Source organism: Corvus brachyrhynchos, unplaced genomic scaffold, assembly GCF_000691975.1.
Source record: "Corvus brachyrhynchos isolate BGI_N302 unplaced genomic scaffold, ASM69197v1 scaffold115, whole genome shotgun sequence".
Classification (NCBI taxonomy): Eukaryota; Metazoa; Chordata; class Aves; order Passeriformes; family Corvidae; genus Corvus; species Corvus brachyrhynchos.
In genome coordinates, this window is record NW_008239553.1 from 123,233 (window position 1) to 144,806 (window position 21,574).

Below are 21,574 nucleotides of genomic sequence, written 5' to 3' on the forward strand. Positions count from 1 at the left end.
AAAGAGGGGGGGGGGGGAGATTAAGGAGATGTATCAACTCTAAACATAAAAGCTGTGGGATAGATGAGGACTTACCAAGTGACCCTTACAAGCTACACCACCGCATGGCATCCTGCTGGGGCCAGAAAAAATTCCACACACAGTCTGTGAAACAGTGGTTTAAAATATGTTGCTCATCTGCACTGAAACTGCTTCACAGCACATGTGAAAAAGGTTCATTTGTCCACTTCTAAACCTGGCTTTTGGCATCTACCTGATACACAGGACATAGCAGGGAGCACACACAGGCAAATCCATACCAGGACATGCCACATGTCACTTGGAAGTGTCACTCCAGCCTCACAGGGAAGACTAAAGCCGTCCCAGGCACACAGCAAACAGATCTACTCCAAATGGCCAGCTACACCAGCAGAACATTGCTCAAAACATGCCTGGAATGGGTGGAGGAAGGCCTTTGGATGAGAAAAGTATCTCATATCTATTTCTACATCAAGAAGAGAGTATAGTTTTGCATCTCAGAGCCTGATCCAATCTCCTCAAAGAGCTACGCAGTAATGTTGGCAGTTCTGAGGTATCTATGGAGTGTGCAAAGAGCTGCCCTGGATCAGAAGCAAGGAGCCTGAGGAACCCAGAATCTGACTCCTATGGAATCTGCATGGTTCCACTAACTATGGGAAAGCAAAAAGCCACATTCTCCATTTTACCATACATAGCACTAGCTGATACTTAGGGGATGAATACAAAAATAGAACCATAACCAGTCACAAAATCTAATAAACAAGCATTAAATCCTCAAAAAGTCCATCTTGAGGTGGAATGAAGCATCTCCCTGCTGCTTCCTTAGCAGTTTGATATCAAGCATATTCCAGGAATTCAAAGTATTTTTAAAAAGTAATTCCAAGTAAATGACAGTCAAAGCTTAATTGGAAAAGCAGTCATTTCAGTAAGTATCACTGAGAAAAAGCTTAAAGTTGCATGTTCAATTTTAACACAAATATTCTCCTTTTGTTTAATCACTTCAAACCTACGGTATGCACCAATGGGAGCATTTTGTTATTTGAAAGCTTTTGCCATTATATGCCTTCCACAAATTACTATAAAGCCAAAACAAATGAAGTCAATGGTTGGTAGATATGCAGATTTCAGATACACTCAATTTCCTTAATTTTTATGAAAAGTGGTGATTAGTTGCGGCAGATGCCCAAAATTAATACCCAGAATGAAACAAAAAGGCTGAAATGGGAATGTTAACAGATAAATATTTCATTTGCTCCAGAATATGTAGTGCCCTGGCAGGCAGTACTTAGGAGGCTGTTTTGCCAGCACAGTGATTGAAAGCTCTGAACAAGAAATGCCAATACCATGCAAGACAAGAGAGGACTCTGTCCCACAAGAGGATGGAGAGAAGTTCTTGAACACCGGAAGAAAGCAAATACCACTCCTGTCTTCAACATGGGCAATCAGGAAGATCCAGAACCTATGGGCTTGTCATTCTCATCTCAGTCCCTGGGAAGGAGATAGAGCAACTGATCCTGGAAACCTTTTCCACACTCATGAAGGACAGGAAGATGACTGGGAGCAGTCGGAATGGGTTTACAAGGGGTAAATCCTGCTTAACTAAGGTGACAGTTTTCCAAAATATGGCAACCAGCTCAGTGGATGTTGCTTACCTTGCTTTATACAGCTTTTGACACCTGTAGCTCTGCAGAGAAAGGCCTTGGGGAAATTGTGGACACTAAGTTGACTGTGAGCCAGAAATGCACTCCTGTAGCAAACAAGGCCACTGTGAGAGTAGTCCGACACTGCAACAGGTTTCCCAGAGAGACTGTGGAGCCTCCATCTGTGGAGGTAGTCAAAACCCAACTGGACACAGCCCTGGGCAGCCTGCTCTCACTGTTCCTGCTTCAAGAGGGGCTTGGACTACCAGAGCTCAAGAAGTCCCTTCTAAACGAACAATTCTGCAATTCCATACCCTAGCATGGGTGCTGCATAGTTAGTCATTGAGAACATGGATGCAAAAGCCAAGTTGCCATAATAGAGATTAGGAAATTAACATCCAGAGGAATCTATATCTCATTAATTACATTTCTTTCGGAAATGTGTCATCTTTCTGCAGCCAAAATTCAACCAATTTCTTAGCAGGCAACAGCATCCCACACACTCTGCATCACAAGATTAAGACATTATTCTTGAGAACAAAGTGCCCCAATCATTGCAGCTGCCAGGCAGTGGCATCTCCTACAGCACTGGAATACATCATTGCACACACTCAAGTGAGCATTATTTGGATCACTAAGTTAAGAAGTGGGAAAGAGATTTAAAAATACTAAAATTAAGGATAATAGCTTCATGAAAGACAACAGGCAGCTCCCACTGACTTCACTTAGGCCAGGATTTTACCATACAGAAAGGGGTGACTTGTGCATCCATTCTGTGCTGACACCTGATACTGCACTGTGCAGATAAACTCCTAGAAGGCTTGAAATGGATATGGCAAAACTGTGATATCCAGCAGCAGTTCCAGCGTCCTAGTCTTACTCATCTAATCACCTCTCACTGCAGCTCTCACATGCAAACTGACACCTCCATGAATAGAGCTGAAAGAGAGAAAACTTAAGGCAGGCAGTGGGAGAAGCAATCCTCAGTGTTCAGTGCTCTCAGTGATAACAACAGTCATTATGAAAGAGCTGTCCCTGCCATCTGTACATAAATCGGTGTCAAAGCCAGCAGCAGCCAGGCTTCCATCGGAACACCCAGCCTTGGGAAACCACATCTGGCTGCTGAATGGTCACCTGCAGTGGTGCCAGCAGCAAGGGCATGCTGCTGACATTTACTTAAATATCAGTCCCACTTCAACACACTTCAAGGTATGCAGCACATCCTCCCCATTTTCTTCACAGTCCTCAAAAGAAAAGAATTATTTTTTTCCTCTCAAGCTGACTGACCTTGAAAAAAACACTTCTTCTCTTTGTTTGCACAGATCCAGCTGTTTTTGTGCCACCTACAATGCATTCCCTATTCATGGAGAAAAAGGTAGACCTGAAATAAATCTACAGGACATTTCCTTGTGAGTCCTTGTCGCATAGAGAGAAATGTTGATTCTCTTCACAGCTCTTAAATATCCCTTCAAACATTTTGATTAATTCAAATCTTGTTGCAACTCCTTTGGTCCTGAATTGTTAAAAGAAAAACGAGATGTCTTGTGCGAAAAATCTGACAAACATCTCGTTCTTAATCAAAATCTCACATGCTTTGTGGCTTTCTACTTTCATTATATCTCTAGATAAAGACTTCTAGTAGTTCCTCAAATATCTTCAATGATCTTTTGTATCTTTTCCATTTTGCTTCATTTACATAATTTACCAATTTAACATGCAATTCAGTTTGCACTTCAATATGCCCTTCAAGGTGACCTCTGAAAAGGTTCCCTAAATGCTGAGGTTAGGACTTTGTCAACAGAGGCAACATCAGCACTGCTGAAGGAGATGACATGTCTTGTTCTGCTTTCCTGTGGTTCAGAGGCAAGGTGCAGATGGCAAAAACGTCTGGGAGAACATCATCATTCTTGGATTATGGCAGTAAAGCACAAAACAGAGAAAGCAAGAAAATAAAAACATATACTGATGTATAATAATTCAATACTCTACGACAGAAATCAACTCATTAAGAAATTGTATCAAAGACAATTAGTAGCAGGAGCAGGGGGGTGAATGGGTTTTGACAAGAACAACCTCTCTGAAAATTCTCTGTTCTCAGGGACGCCTTCCCTGCGATTTAAAGGCATAGAAGAGGGTACACAAAATTACTGCAGTACAACAAAGTGAATTAAGATTGTGCCATAGTTAAAACAATTTTTGCACAAGCCTCACTCACTGGTAATGCCAGGACACTAAAGCAGAATTGTTTTATATTACCATCATCCAAATTATCAGAGGCACTGTACATGTCAAGTAAGAAATGTGTGCACTCAGAAAATGTAAAATAAAGCTCTCACTCTGCTCCCTGTCAAGACATATCCCTTTACACAAAATCTACTCTATCTTCTAGCTCAGTCACTTCCTGCTGTCAAGTCAATCACATTTTGTTGCACATAGATTCAGGGAGCCCAAGATCCCAAATGATTAAGGATTGTTAATTCATATTAAAAATTATTCCAGCAAGCAGGCATCAATGACCACTGGTTGCTAAACACCATTGATTATGCTGGTTTTTTAAGTCTGGGGAATATATTTCCAAAGGTACAATGGCTGGTGTCTAGCAAGTTGCTGAACCTCCTTCCTGTGTCTGAACTTCACAGCAAGAATTCAACCCACAAATTTATCAACGGAAAAGATTACACCATCTTGCAGTGCAGCAATATTTCCAATGAGAAGCCTTGGACAGATCAGGGAGTTTGGGTAATACTGTCCCTGAGCATGATTTGTGGCCTTGAAGGGTCACTCAACACACTCCACCCTTAAGAGAACCAAGAACTGGTAATGGTTTGGAGCTGCAGATCAACAGATCCTTGTCTCAACCAGTTCACTGCAGACCATTGCTGAGTTAAATCAAAGGAAGGAGTTTAAAAAACCTCAGCTGCAAATTATGCCTAATAAAGTGATCAACCTAGCTCATCATTCTTCAACTGCAGCTGACAAATCCAAGACAAGGACTATATGCTACTGGCCTGCTTACAGTCAGATAACACAAAATATCATCTTCCCCTCTCTTTTTCTAATACGTAAAAAATGTTAAGCATTTAGTTTACTGTCATTTTCTAGTGTTGCCTGAAATATATTGTGACACATCAAAAATGTTCATAGAATGAATAAAAAATGTGCTGTCTGCTTCAATATACTACCTCAGTCATCCCTCAGCATTTGATGTTGCCTGTATTTAAATGCCTAAAGCTGCCTTAATTATTTATTTTATCACTTTTCTAAACCATTCTTTTCTCCTTCTGCTATTCTTCTCTTTGTCAAATAAAATTGTAGAAAACGAGTGCCAGCAGTTAGGAGATGCAAGCTGGGGGTCAGTCACCAGCTAAAGCTGATGTTGATGAGGCGTGTGTAAGCCAGGGCCTCTCACTTTACTTCTGTCAGTACTCAACACTGGCATGCACTCAGTTCCAGATCCACCCAGATGCTGAAATGGCTTCTTATGTGACCACAGCTAAGTCAAAACTGAGTAAAAACTGGTCTTGTGGAACAGGAAGGTCCCACTCCATTCACTCAGACACGAGGGCAGTACGTATTTCCTGAGACACACTGCACCCTCAGGATTTAGCATTTCACATCACTTCTCCCAGTCAGCAACAGCAGAGCTGAACTACTCACCTCCTATAACACCCTTTAAGGGGATGAATGGAAAGCACACAGACATGCAAAGTATTTAATAACCACCACTACTGTACTCCAGAGTCTTCCTTGGGAGAGGCTGGTTGAAGACCTGCACCACTTACATTTTTTCTACTATGAAACCTGAAACTTGAGGTATGGGAAACAGATAAACGTAAAAGTGCTCCACAACAAAGACACAATTTGACATGCTCCTGAGATCATGAGCTAACCTGTAATTAGATTGCAAACTAGCAAGAAGGAGGCCAAATTACATATCTTTCTGCTGCAGATTAACTGATACATTACCAAGTATTTATCAGGAAACTCTTAGACAAATTTAGTGATGTAAGGAAATAAAAGATAGATCTGGCTGGCTTTAAGCCAGGCACAAATGGCAGCAACAGCTGTGTTCAATTCACCCATACAGATCTGGGAACTAATATCCCAGTTAGCTAGGCTGGGGGTTAGAACTGGATTTCTCCTGAGAAAAAAGAACTATTCCAAACTGTGCAGCAGGACACTACGGAAAATACTGAACTTGCTGCAAAACGAGCAAAAATCCATACTGCCGAGGTTGAGACACCGACCTGCATCTTCATTTCTGAACTCAGCCAACATAGGAAGACAGGAGGCACAAAGAGCTGGCAGGCTGCTGCATTATCTGATCTTTACAAAGAGTACTTGTGTTAGGCATGGAGCTTAATTTAGGAGAGTTTGATTTTCCTTTCCCTGCACCCATTCCCCTGCTAACGTTTTATTCAAGGAATCAATTAGGCCTTGATCAACCATTGATCAAGAGTTCCCAATGGGAAGCCCTAATGCATTTTATCTGCAGCTATTGTTCCTAAATACACCTATTTCTGAGCATGCACTTAATTCTTTTCATCAATACTGTGCTATCCTTCAACAAGCCTGTTAATAACATTTTGGAAGTGCACTTTCAGTGAAATCCTACTTAGACAAATGAATTAGTGAAACTACTGGGATTTCCTTTGTGTGTTTGGTTTTTCCAGTTGCACAGGCAAATAGATTCCATGCCCCTCACCTCCTCCTGCCTATAAAAGGTTAAAGTGATGTGCTGGAGTTCAAGACACAAAACAGAAAGATGTTCAGAGCAAATGGAAAAAGCTAACCAATAATGCTTTTAAGAAAACATTCATTATTTTTCACTGAATTCCTTATGGAATGAAAGATGTGATGCCTCTTTACACACTCCACAAATTTTCACTGTCATTAGCATTTTCCTAGCAATATTTCTTTTAGAGACCCATAAGGTGCAGATCAACTTTAACAAGACTTGAGCATACGATGAAATCAGTCACATGGGTTCAAGCGTGCACTTAGGTTCTATGCTGAACAGGGAGAGATTTAAACCTATGCCTGACTGCCGAGCTAAATCGGCTATAATTAAATTCTTTTGATGAAATTTCTGCAACTCCCTATTGTGGGACACCAGTACTGAAATGCTAATAAACTAGTTAAAATTAAGCTTATTACCAAGTAAAATAAACCACAGAGACACTTCTGTCTTTTCTTATTTTATATCACCATTTATATAACATTATTTTGCATTAGAGAAATAAAATACTTGACCAGCGCTAACACATCAGACTCTCACAGCAGTAATTGCAGTGCATCACCATCCAGGAGGCAAACTGTAGATTCCTCCACATCTGCCTGCAGTGCTACTCCTGTTGATCCTGAGAAACAGGTTTTAGCTGCATCAGCACCTAATGCAAAACCCAGATTCCAGAACACTGCCAGAGAGCTGGTACATGCCAGGAACTGCTTGATTGGTGGACTCGATAATCTTAAAGGTCTTTTAGAGACAAACCAAACGGAACCTTAACTGGAAAATAAAGCATTAACACACAGGCTGCTCAGGAACTGCTACATACATATGCCAGGACTTGCACATCCCCACAGAAATACCAGAGGGAGTTCAAATTGGCCTTGTCCTCTAGAAAGCCTTCTCTGCGTGCTGACAAGTATGCACACTACCCACACAGATTTGGTCCTGAAATGATCCCAGCCTTGCACAGCAGCAGGAACAGCCTTGTTCACAGTGGCAAAGGAGGATACAGGCACCCAATAATTCTACCACCACTCAAGAGTTCCAACAGTAAGAAGGGGGTGGTGTAGGCAAAGTCAAATGCTGATGGAGAAACATTGCTAGAAAAGGGCCATCTGACTGAACAGTGGTGCGGCGACCACTCTGTCAGTTTTGCAGGATTTTCCACAGCCTGTTGTTTTCCAGTAAATTAAGACCACCTCTGAACTGCATACAGTTTGGGTGATCTTGTCTCTTCACTTTAGGCTCTGTTCCTCCACTTTCAGCAATGTTAGCATGTCCTGTGTGTGTGTTTTGGACAGCCCTGTGGGCTGTGCTGACTGGGAACATGAGGCACTTCATTACCCAAGGAGACATTACTGCTGCACTGTCAAAGGCAAACATGGAAAACTTTTAAGCTCTCTTGACAGAAGCTCAGTGAGAACAAGTTTCTGCAGCAGACTTGAACTAAACTTTTTATATGAATAATTCCATCGGTTTTCTGAGAATCCCTCCCTCACACCAGCGAGCAGCTCAGCAGGATCAGATAATTTCTGTGACCAACTGTACATGAGTGCAGCGGGTGGAAAAGATTCTGTTTTTCCATTTTCTAAAGTCAAATGTGTAAGAGGTTGTGAGGACTGAGCTGTACTTGAAATCACATCCACTAAGTTCCAACCTGCTATCTTTGTATGGGAGGAGGCAAAATATCAATCAGGAATTAAAACAATTTTTAATTTCTTTTCAAAAACAAAAGCAAGAAATGCATCTATCTACAGACCACATTTTTTTACAAGACAGCAGCAAAAACTATAGAGGAGCAGCATATAAAACAAGATCATTTTCACACATTTCATGAAAAACAGAAGTAGCCATTATTTTTCAATCCTCTGTGGGCTATTCTGTGGGCCATTTTCAACACAGCTAAGCAGGCATGGAATTTAGGCTGTAATTTTCACAGGGACCCAAGCGAGTTAATGGCCTAATCTTTATTGAAAATTCTCATCTTAACTTCAAGTTGCCAATAGCAGTAACTGCTCCCATAATCAAATATCATAGTCAGTGATTCTTCAGTGCTTTTGTTCCTTCCTGGCTTATGTTACTCAGTTTGACATTTAAAAAGAAAAAAAAACCAAACCAAAACAAAAAAAACAACAAGCAAAAAACCCCCCAACAAAACACCCCACTCCAAAAAAAAAACCCCAAAAAAACCAACCACACATGACGGTGCTTTAGTTATGTTCTTTCATTTGTGGGCATTACATAGGTCTGCCTGTAAATCATATAAAATGCAGACATCTACTGAAAAACTCACCTATTACAGCTGCAAAAAAGTAAATATGGACTTTTCTTTTTCTGTGCCGCCAGAAGAATCATCAAATGAAAAATAAATACAGATGCTAAAACCAGGAGGATTATACAAGTTAGAACTGGTACAAGACTGTGCATTTTATTAGCATAATTTACATTCTAGCAGGATCCAATCTGGTGTTGAGAAATATGAGTATCCAATCTCTGACAGGATAGGGCTCTGCTGCTTTCTCCTTATCACAATAAAATTAAGGTTAACCCTCTCAGTACTCCGTGGATTTGTTATAAATACAGAGAGTCTCATATAGAGATGTCAGTCTTACAGAAATATCAAATGCTGCTCTGTATTGATGGAACCAAAATAAAACATACTAAAGAGAAAATTCCTCTTATAGATAGGCAGCCATGCACACAACCATCCACATGACTCCAGAAATGTCCCTGGAGTTTGGACTGCTACAAATGGGGGCATAAATGTAGCCTGAAAAAGTACTGCACCCGGGACGATAACAACCTGCCTCAGTTTTCATAATCACACAAATTCCATTCAATGCCCACATCTCCTGGGCTGGTACTTCTGACATCAAAAAATTAAAAGCCACATTTTAGGAACTTTTATATGAACGTGTGCAAATGTCAACAGGAGTTTCCAAGTCCCTCAGGTGCTCACGTTGAGCTGAAGACAGCCTATGAACCAGTCCTTCTGCTGCTTTGGCAACAGCCAGGACAAAATAAAAAGGCTATCGGTTTTTCCATACAACCATCCTACAGGAACGCATTCCACCACAGACCACATTCACATTTGCAGAAGCCAAGTTTTGTACTTTGCAACACAACTAGTCAGGACAGTTGGAGGAATAGAGAACAAGGTGTGAGCACAGGCCCTGCCAAGGAGTTCTACAGTGCAGTTCCAAGAAACAAGGCACTACTACTTTTCCTCCCTGCACTCTGGATTTCTGAGCTTTCTCCAAGTCCCTCTCTCTTCACAGTATCACACTGCATAGCCAGCTCAGAGAAAGAGTTTTGAACTTCAGGGCAGCATTTATCTCATGAGATCAAGATAAACCTTTATCCATCAAGAAAAGAAAAGATGACATCCTAGGGCATGAGATCAGGTTGGCTGCTTAAAAGCTCAGAGAAGCTGCTACCAAATCACTAGAATGAGAGGCAGAGGCATTTTTTGGGCTTCTCCCAAGCTGATGAACGAGAATAGGTCAGTTGAGGCTGTTGTGACTCCCCATTTATGTCCACAGCTCCACACCCCTCCACAGTAAGGGAATAAAAAGCCCTATGCCAAAAGCCTGTCTGTGAACGGTTGTAAAGAACTGTTGCCATGATGCTTTTTAGTAACTAACACAGTACTAAAGCAACAGTCCCAGCAATGGATCCAGAGAGACTGCTTCACCACCTGGGAGGGAGCCCACGCAGTGTGCCCACAAACACATGGATACACACCTACCCTGTGGCTGGTACGGCTCAAAGTGACAATCTGCAGAGTCCTCTTCTGCTTTCGCACACAAAACTAACCTTCCTTTCTTCTGATGGACAAGTGTCAGTGTAGAATGTTCCTTCACTGATTTTCCAAGGATCTACATTAACTGAATTACTGTGGTGGACTTGTTTGGGTTTGCTACTTTCCCATACATGTGGCAATATTGTTTATCACATCAGGAAAGCCAGCACACAAACTCTAAACATGCTGTATGAAAATATTAGTTTTAGGCTGCTGCTGCTGTTTTATTTAATTCTGCAGTAGGCAGGACTGCAAGTGTAACACAAACTATTGATTTCCTCAGCATAAGATTTAAACTCATACAGGAACATTAAGAGCCTCAAATTTGATCATCTGCAATACAGAGACTACAGCAATTTGTTAACTCAGTAAAACTGCACTTGAACTGGAGCCCATATTTTAGACTCTGTTTTGATCTTACAGACAACTGCACGGTACTACCTCCTGCAGTATGTGAGTCAGAGGAAAGTTAATTTCCTGATCTCTTTATTAAGAATCAATAAAAACCACTGCAAACCAACAGGCTGAAGGAGGAAGGGAATCCTTCCTGGTACTTTTTCACTGTTGTTACCTCTGAAGAGTGAGGACAAACACTCTCTGTGACACACCTGTCAACCTAACAGCACTGACAACTCTATGAATAAAAATACTTAATTGGTTTTTTTCTTTCCTCCATACCCACACATTTACTGATCTATCAGCCTCAACACCAGCCAACAACATGAGTTCTACAAGATGATGACTTGGAACATAAGACCCATTTATTTTATAAGCCTAATCAGAAACATTTTCATGTATTTCTTCTGTGTTCAGGACAGGTCTTTCCTTTAAGTCTGCCATTATTTTAAAACAACTGTAATCACTCTTTGTAAGATCTCCTAAGCAGAGAATCTCTTTCCTTTCCCAAACTGAATCTAGGTTGTCTCTATAATCCCTCTTCACAACAGCTCTTTTCCACCCTTCTAGCACTTCTAATCGCTTCTGTAACCAAAACTCAACATTATATTCACAGTGAGGCAAGTCTGTTATACAATGACATGATAATATTTTCTAACTGATTTTCTTTCTTAATATAACCAAATGTTGTGTTTGGGTTTTGGAGGCCCACTGCATATTAAGTAGATGCCTTTAGTCCTGTATGATGTGTAGATCTTTCTCCCAAGAGCTGACAAGTAATTCAGAATCCAGTAATGCATACAAGTAATTTTAAATTGTCCCTTCTACTGTAATTACCTGGCAAGTTAATTCCACGTTCCAGCTACAGAACACTGTCTGGGAACCTAGCTCTTTAAAGTCCTTCAGAACTGCACCTGACAATCACTCACTTATATGACTAATACATAATCACTCACTTATGTCATTAATATACTACTCATTATATTAATTAATAATTTATTTATTAATGAACACAGTGGTGGTGTTGGTTTGGTTTTTCTTTTTTTTTTTGCTATTGCCTTCCCATTCCAGAAGAAAGTGTTTACCACTCATGTACCTGACGAATGTTAATTCATGGTAAAATTTTGCAACCTTCCCTGTAATTTTCAAGTTCCCTTAGTCTTCAGATGTAAGGGACTTTTAATTTTGATTGGAAGCAGGTGGCACACAATTATGCCCTTGCTTTGGAGTTATTCATTTAAGATTTTTTGAAAGAAAAATTATTTTAAGGATAAATATAATTCAGATAGGCAATATTGCCCTTACAACAGAAGGAACAATAGTCAAACATAAGTAAAATGTGAAAGCACAAACAAAAGCTGTGTTTATTGAACTTTCATGCATTTATTTTGGCTTTCCACTAGGCTCTAAGTACCCATGTGCTGCAAGGAGCAATGTGGAAAGATAATGAATTTTATGCCTCTGCCTGTGCAGAGTACATTTCCTTTTTAACAATATCAATGTGGCTCTTAAACCATAACCACATTTTTTAAAATCCTATTCACTCTGATGGGTATCTCTTCCTACATGCTCCTAGTAAGGCTTGTTGGCTTCTTTGCTTTTTTTGTGGGGGGTTTTGGTGTTTGTGGGGTTTTTTGTGGGGTTTTTTGTTTCTTTTTTTTGTTGTTGTTAATGACAGATGCACTTGGCAGTATCTGTGACCTTGAGTCGTACACTTGAGCAAGCAAGACAGCCCAGTCCTGCCAGGCCGTTTATGCATTCTGAGAGAGCTCCTTCTGAGAGGAGTGTCTCAAAGAAGACAGAAGCATGATGTGCATACCAAGCCAAGTGCTTCATGGTTTATTTATAGGAAAAAGGGGCATATAAATTTGCTGAAGGGGAAAGAAAAATGAAGAATTTGACTTACCTTGTCGGTGTAGACGAAGAACAGAATCACAACAGTGAGCTCCAACAGAAATATAATTAACAGCATGATAAAAAACTGTCAAGAGAAGAAAGGACAGGGGATAAAACAAAAGCAAAAGCCATCAACATTATTTCAGCTTTTTCTGGATGCACAGTAAGTACATTCAGCAGATCATGCAGAATGGGAAGTGGGAGTCATACAGGCAGCAGGATACAAAGCTGCTGCAACTGAAAAAGCAGGTGAAGGACTAGGAAACACCACAGTGCCTGGGCACAGGCAGGGCTCATTCACAGCACTGGTTTCAGCAGAACAGCCTAAAACCCCACAAAGAGCAAGCCAGTGCTCTCTTTGACAGCAAACCTTGAGGAGTCTTCCCATGCTGGGTTCTTTCCTTTTTCCCCACTGGGTATTAGTGATGATATCCAATGATATCTGTGAAATCCACAGCTTAACTTCCCACAGCAAGAGAAGGTAGCCTGGGCCAAACATCATAAAGTCATAGCTCTTTTCAAGGGTAGTTGTGGGATCAAGGGGAAGTGAAAGGTGCACCAAGTTAGCTTTACAAGCAGTTCCAGAGAGCTACACAAATCACCCAGGAGTTTCAGCTGAAAGGGGCTGATTTGTACTGAAGACATCAAAGCAAAGTTGGCCCACCTCTCTCTCTCCTCATAAGCCATGGAACCACCTAAAACCCAGGAGTCAAAAGTTCGAAGGGCTGGATAAAAAACTTCTAACACAGGGATTTCAGGCAGATACTCTAAAGCCCTCAGCTCTGATTGACTTCAGTGAGAGGAACTGTTGGCAATGCCAGACACTTCTGGGAAACCACATCCTCTGCATTTTGGTACAATGCTGGATGGGTCTGCAGCAGCATCAACACAGCGCCTGCAGACTTTCGAGTGAGTGCTATCAGAGCATTAAATGAAACTCAGTTTTGCATAGATAGGTAAAGGAGAGAGTAATTTTGGAAACTTTTTAGGCTCAGGGAAAGGTCCAGCTCCCTATAACACAAAATTCACACACTTAGCAGCCTGTAAGCCTGGAATTCTAATACTTGGCAACACAGACTTAATTGGAAACCCATCCCCAAGAGAAAAAAAGCAGTTACTGTCTCTTCAACCACAAGGCTGCAAACCTATGAAAGTTTAATAGCTACTAAGCCTTTATCAGAATTTCTGCACTGCCTGGTAAGCCAAAACCAAACCTTTGAACCCATGGATTTATGTGACTGAATGGAGAGCAAGAAGTCATGAAGGGGAAAATACTTTTCTTCCCTGGTACAATTACTGTGTCTACAAAAGTCATTGCATTTTGCCCCACGAATCTTAAATTATTTATTTTCAAATTTTCATCACCAGTATTTTTACACCTGCCTGACCCTAACACTGGATCCTATTACTGCCCACTTTTGAATCACAGAACTCATTTATGCCTGTGATCCAAGCTGATTTCCATATCATTACCATCCAACACTGACCTTCTGTATGGCTTTGCAAACCCATCTTGGTGCAGCTTGCTTATTTTTTACAATTTCAGCCTGCTGCATAGCATTAACTGGAACAGGACAAAGCATATCCCTCTTTGCAAAGATCCATGGACACTTTGCTCTATCCATCTGGCTGTAGAATACTTTTTTGCTCATCCGTAAAAGCATCGCTTTTCCAAAACGTGCACATGAACATCATTTTCTCCCTATGAAATTCCCTGGCATAGACAGGATTGCATGAGACAATTTCTAGAACAAAGGAGAAAGACTGTTTGTTACCCATTATATACAGTGATCAGCATTTCCTACCACAGGATCTCAGTTTCATCAGCTTATCATTTTGCCAAACCTTAATTGTGTGTGCTTATATATTCTGTGCTTGTTTTTGTTGAAAGGATAAAAGCTTTTGGAAGAATGTCAAAAATAGCACTCCAATTACTTCTAAGAATGAAGCAGGGCAAAGTATACAATTCTTCCCAGGTTAAATTTCTGGTGCTTTAATTTGAAATCCTCTCATACTGTTTAGAGCAGGGACCTGACACAGGGCAGCTCCATTTCAGGCACTGAAATTTCAGCCTTTTGTCTTACCCAGCTACGAGTGGATGTTTGTGGGAAAGTTATTAGCTTTCAAGAGGCTGCATTTCACACATCATAGAGATGAAGAGGGCTCAGCAGCTAAAACCTTCAAATCATACACCCAACATGCTCACACGCAACCAGAAAACGCACAAACCACCCCACAGATCTTTTCTGCTCCTGTGGTGCCTTTCTGCCATCTCCCCAAAGCAAATAACCTCCAGTCCCACTTCACAACACATGACCTGGAACACCACGGTATGTCCAGGAACTGGAATAAAACTTAGGGATCTGCTTTTTCTGCGCTCTCAAGAAAGCTTTTTATCCCTTCTCTGCATGCAGCAGCATGGAGAGAGTACAGATGAAGCCAGGGAGTGACTGCAGGAGAAAGGCAACCCTAAGTAAGAACATTTTTAACAGCAGATGGGGAATGATTTGGCTTAGGATATGATCTGGCTACAAGTTTTAGAAAAAGTGGACCTACAAGTAGCAGACGATCCACGCAGGAGACACAGGGGGCAGGGGACACCTGTGCACATGGATACCCAGGAAAAATGAGGCCTTTGAGAAGATGGTGGCCTGGGGAGGATCCCGTGCTGGAGCCATGGCAGAAAAAAAAGGAGAAAGAAAGAAAAAATGGTTTAAAAAGGAAAGTGCCCTGCACTGACCCCCAGTACTGTATGGGAGTATGGGAGTGGCAAGGGGGAAGGAAAGGTGTCTGGAGGGAAGTGGAGGTGTTTTCTCAAGCATGTCATTATTTCTCAATTCTAGGATCACTAATTAAAATTTTATCTTAATTAGCAACAAATTAAGTGAAATTTCATGTCTCAAGAGTATTTTCCTCTGTAACACCAACTCTGCTAAAAGCTCCCATCTTCAGACTGGAGCAGGGAGCTGTTGTTGCCAGCTGTGCCAGTGTCCACTAGCAGAAGGAGGCTGGGACCTTCTGGTGAGACCATGATGGTGCTCCTGCCTTCCTCAGGTCATACTAGAGAAATAGGTATGACACTGCCATCAGAAAAGATGCTAAAATTGTGGAGTCAAGCACTCAAGATTTAGGAAATATCAGAATAAAAACCCTCTCAGTGATGGTTATGTATCATGTTTAAGTCCTTCCCGGCATAGACTGAGAGGGTCCCCCAAACTGGGAATTTGATTTCATGCACTGCAGATCTTGGAAGTCATACAGTGAACCAAAACGAACATATATTGTTCAGAAATTCAAAACCTAGATAAACAGGATTATGCTTTATCTCCATAGAAAAATATTTTGGTTTTATATAAAATATCTAACTCTATCTTTTCTTTTACATTTGCATCCATTGACAGGGCCCACATGGTTATATCACAGATAACTAACAAGTATTAGGAATCCCCACATGTGCAGACAGTAGAGACCTTTGCTGTATCTTTTATTACAAACGCTAATTAAGTGAGATCAACCTCAATGTGGAGGCTTCAAACTCATCACCTGGTAAAAGCTACAAGCACTTCGATGTCAGCTCATCTGTCATGCTGCCTCTCTAAAGAAGGGCTGTACCTGAACCCAAACCAACACCTTGGAAAGCAGAAATCAAGGCTTCAGCCTGTGCTGGCTGCAAAGCAACGCCTGCACACCAGAGCACATCCTGTGACTCAGCAGGCTGAAGTGCATGCGTGGACACATGCACAACCTGCTCCTCTATTCCACAGCAGCTTCCAACAACAGTTCATTTTCAGTTCCATCCTCAGTATCATCCTAAAGGGAACGATGCCCGATCTAGGGCCAGACCCAGCTTGGCATATACCATTCAAATTTAGAAAGAAGAAACATGAACTCACTGAAGACTCACAGCACCTAAACCCCCACCACGCCTGCTGGAAACTCTCAGAGTTCCTTTCCAATTGAGTTCTCTCACTGTGGTGATAAATACAGAGAGGAATAAAACTGAGTTTTGTTTGGTTCACTGGGGCTGTAGGCTGTTGGTATAATAAAGATTTATGCATGGAGAAACTACAATCCCAAAGCAAAGCATTCATGTGAAACTCCATAAAAAAAGATTAATCTGACCTTGTACAGAGAAATGCTTCACCATACTACTTGTCAAACAGTGGGATGCAACCCAGCAGAGGTTCAGTGGAGAGGTCCCTAATGCTCAGCTTTTCATAAATTACACCTGAAATAACCCGACAGAAATTTTGACGAGGAGGGAGGTGACACCCTTCTGTCTACCACTGCTGATTTCCAACCCTTAGGAAAAGTAAGGCTAGTTTCTCAGCAGCTATCTTCAGATTCTACAAAGCCTTTGACTTTCCCATAGATTCTCATTAAAGGAGTATGGAAAAGGAAGTATGCAATTGCTATCAAGCCCACCTCATGGACATGCACCGCCCTCCTGCTGTCAGAGAGAGAAAAGCCTGCAAGAGGAGAGGAGGTCCCAACTTTCAACTTCATCCCCATCGGATCTGTACCAGGCTTTTGACCCACTAATTCCAGTTTTGTTCAGCCTGTTAATATCAGTTGGAGAATCAAGAACTGTAGCCTATGTGCATCACTTAAAGCACATTTCCATTGCTCCTCACACAGGCACAGAACAACAAGTTAATTGTATTTCCCTCCCAAACAAACAGGGTTCCCTGGTTTCTCAGATGCTATAGACACTTGCCTCTCTGCATGATGACTGACATCACAAACTAATACACTGGATGGGGCCTTCTGCTTTCCCCACCGCCTCTCCTTCCCAAATCTTCTCAATAGCTGGGTCATGTTGCCCAAACTGCCCATCCCTCCATGTCAGGAGTAGCTTCTCTCAGTCTCCCAAAGACAAAAGTGGCACAATACAATGAAAACCAATGTGTAATTGTTTTGTTAGCCTCCTAACATTTTGCCGTGAGACCAAACATGATATAACCGATGGCAAAATTGCAACTGCTGTGTTTACACTGCTTGCTGAAGAACGCTTTTAGTTTGATGGGGGGCTGTCTCAGAAAAGGACAGTAGGATCTCAGTGTGCCAGACCTGTTTCTTGCAAAGTGTTATTCAAATCCTCTCCAACAAACATGAAAGTAGTAGGAAGACCAAGACCCAGCTGTTTCTTTGGAATAGTGACACATTCCAAAACAATTTTAAAGTCCATGGCCTAGCAAATATATTGTTTACACCAAAGTGCATACAAATTAGCACAACCTTCCTAAGAAACTGAACAAATAACTTCAACAGACAGCCTGTGCTGTTTTCCATAATGATTAAACAGCCTGCAAGGTGGACAGGTGGCTTCTTTTCTGACAGACAGTATGAAGTACAACACATGAGCAGGGAGGTTGCTCCTGTGAAAATGTTCTAGCAAGGTAACTGCTCTCCACCTGCACCAGCTCCCATGATGAAGAGAAAAAAAATGGAAAATTTACACAGTCCTTCCTCTGTAATATTAACTGCAAGTTTGGTACAGTGATGATACAAATGATACAACCATTTTGCCTTTTAGTGAGGCTAGATTACCAAATCCTCACTGATCATCTTTAATTTCAGTATTACATGTCATTTCCTAATGAATACACACCTCAGTAGAAGAAATTACAGACAATTCTTTGGGCTAAGTTGGTCTTCAGTGCCTGGAAGGGTTATTAATTTGTCTGCCTGGTCCTAGTGTGTACATATATAACTTTGGTGCTCAAGAATGAACCAGCTCTGGCTGCTAGAAGACAGAGTCTCTTAGAATCACAGGAACACACTGGTTGTCAGTGACCTCTGGGGATTCCCTGGTTCAACCCCTTCCTAAAAGCACAGTCAGCTACATGAAGCTGTGCAGAGCTGTGCCCAGTCACCTTAGGAGCATTTCCTAGGATGAAGATGGACAGTCATCCACAGCCTCACTGGATACTTTTTTCCAACACTTGACTATATTCATGATAAGAAAAATAATAAAAATATTCAGCATCTCTAAATGGAATTTCCTTTGGTTTTAACCTGTGCCGGTTACCTCTCGCACCATCCCTGTGAATCCTTCCAAAAGCTCTATTTTCTTTTGACTCTACTGCAAGATAGTTGAAGAAATGAATAAAATATCCTCCCTGCTTTAATTTCTTAAGACAGAACAAACTCTCTCAGTCTGTCCTTGCACATCATGTGCCCCACAATCATCACACTGGCCCTCCACTAGATCCCTTCCCCTCCAGTATTTATGTGTCTCTTCTACTGGGGAGCTTTAAATTGGGTTAAGCACTTTAGACATAGCCTTTTCTTACTCTGGAAGAAGGTGTCATTGCTTCTCCATGTCAAGAAATGTGAAGGAATGTGGGAAGTGGTATGGTGCACAATGACACAATTATTACATTTGTCACTTTATCCTGGTATGAGACAAAGGCATATATATTAAAATGCAGGATCTCCACACATTTGAAAGAACTCTGCTTGATTTTTAGATTGTAATTTGGTATGAACAGAAATACTGTCAAATGTAACCTCATATCCTGCACACTTCCTACTCTCCAGGGATAACACCCTGTATTTAATACTGAAGTTGTAAATAGTATCCCTCCTTTTTAAATAAATTATGTCAAACCTTTACCTACTGTCATGGAAAGAAAATGAGCTCTACTATCCCTCATGAAACCAGGACACCTAGAAATTCGTAGAGCTCCATTTTAAAGTCAAAAGAACTTAACATATTTTACAGCAGCCACACTTTACCATGCTACCTGAAAATTTAAAGCTTTCTGCCAATTTAATATTCTTTGTAATTTTTCTATTATTTTATAATAGGTTATATTTAAATATAATTTAATGGGTTGAGTGATGATGACTCATTACTATGGTTGGCATTGTTAAAATCTTTTGCCTTCCCTGCAGAAGTGAAGCATCTCCATGCCCAACCGAATTATGACAGATGCATCAACAAACTGATGCATAAGTTGAACACCAAAAGGGGTAACACTGTCAGAGACTCTGAATGCTATAAACTATTGCCAAATTTACTGCATATTCCACACTTTGGAAAAATTCAAGCCATCTAAGAAAAGTCTGAATCAATGCCAGAATTCCCACTGAGATATGAAAAAAAAGAAGTCCAGGTACTCGAAAACTACCATTCTTTATAAAGGTCCTGTAGTCTTGCCATTGTTGGATCTGGCTTTGTAAGCAGAGCATTATGAAGTTCATCCTCAAGCATTTTCAAAGACTTCCCAGAATAGCTTTTTAATAGCATATTGTTGCTTGACTTTTACAGAATAAAAACTGATATGGTACAGATTTTGTCAGCGCTCAAAAAACCCCAACGAAACTTTTTTTCACTCTTGAAAGCAAAAGTGTTCAATGTATTACTAGTTCTCACTAGAAGCTTGATTTAACATAATTCCCTGAAGGCATCTTGATCTGATATATTAATAGGAGTAGGAACATTTTGAAAGATTCTCTTATTTTTTTTTAAACTTCCTTTGATTTTCTTTTTCAAGGTACTGAGCAAGGAGAGGAGAACAGAAGAGAAAGTCCGTGAGAATTGTACTTAGAAGTGACTTCCTCTGCAGCCTGGAAGACTCGTACAGAAAGAGTCAGTGCAGCGAGCGAGAAATGACAGGACAGTGCCCAGATTGCAACAATAACTGGAATTACAGTCAATAAAATCCCAGTGTATTAATCTACTACATGAACTTCACAGCAGAAGGGAAAGGGCAGTTTGTTTCTACCAATTTCCATCACAGTGGATTCTGATTACACATCCCAGCACCAAAGGTTTTGCTGACACTCAGTCCGAACACTCCTTTTGTTAGCTCCATGCAATTGCTCCTACTTACCGCCCTGTGCAGCACCATGGATGCTTCCCTTCTGTCCACAGCATTTATACTCCTTGAATATTTGTAGATTTATGTCCCATCTGAGCCCTCTCTCTCCCATGCTGTACATATTCAGCTCTTTAAGTACTTCCTTGGAAGTAAATCTCTTTAGTCTCACAATCACTTTTTCTAAGCATAAAAATGATAAGTTTGCTCATAAACTGTAAAAAGGCAGTAATGTGTATGAGCAAACTTACGAACAGAAACTCCATTATGAAAACGTCATGTATCTAAATTTGGTTCATCAGCTATTATTCTCTGAAAGCCTTAATAGCTAATTCATTCTGATTGTGACAAAGTCTTTCATGCCCTATGCCTGCTGGATACATAGTACAGCTCTGTTTATGTTTGGACTATATCGTTTATGAATGTGCAAAAACTCCTGCTGATCAATAAAGCTCAAAGAAATCTGCAGTAATTATTTCTGGGAAGATATACAACATATGCAGTCTTAACACATTAACAGTGTTTCATTTTAGTCTCATTACCGCTTTCGGTTGGAATCGTTCTGTCTTACTGCATTAGTGAGTGAGAGTTGAGAGACCTGATATTCCCCTACAATGCATCAAAGGATTTTAACTGGTATTTTATGGCATTTCTAGTATTTTTTCATATTCCACAAAACCTGACTCAAAATCAATGAAGTGTCATCAAATATTAGCGAGGTATCTCTCTCCTATCACAACAGAGGGTGGGTGTTTTAGCAGATTCCTTAGCACAAATAAAGGTCTCACTGGCCTTTGACTTTTTGAAGGGTTGCCTCATTCCTTCTGCAAACATAATGCAAAGGTGTGACATGATCTGGTGTGACTCTTTATACTAGTCAGGAGAGAAACTCATCCTACTTGTGAAGTCTGAGTGGCTGAAGAAGAAAATAAAACATCAGAGTAGCTCTTTCAAGTCCCTGTGCCACTCCTTTAATGACAAAGCAGCTGCTTGAGTCCATCCAACACAGGTAACGGATACAGTCAGTACAACTGAAAGGTTCTGGCTTGGGTTTAATCCAACCTTCTCCATCTGTGGTGATGACATGCAATGTTCATTAGTGTCTAAACTTACACCTTTACTCACACTTGAACAGCACCTGTGTATTTAGAAAACGAAGCTTCTTCCCTGACTCTACCATCCCCAGGATATTTGTTGTCATGTGGCATGCCAGCATGAAACAGGAGCAGACAGCTCGGAGCCCCGAGAGGAGCAGGAGAGCAGC

The 21,574-nt window shown here is 40.9% G+C and overlaps 1 protein-coding gene across 4 annotated transcripts in view; it reads right to left on the reverse strand.

Annotated features, from left to right (window-relative positions):
* TSPAN4 (tetraspanin 4) overlaps positions 1-21,574 on the reverse strand; it is a 405,419-nt gene that overhangs the window by 36,624 nt on the left and 347,221 nt on the right. For all 4 annotated transcript variants that reach the window (XM_008639353.2, XM_017741869.1, XM_017741868.1 and 1 more), the window contains one exon: positions 12,495-12,569. In XM_008639353.2, the coding sequence (XP_008637575.1) occupies positions 12,495-12,569 (75 nt within the window). The remainder of the gene's footprint in view (positions 1-12,494; positions 12,570-21,574) is intronic.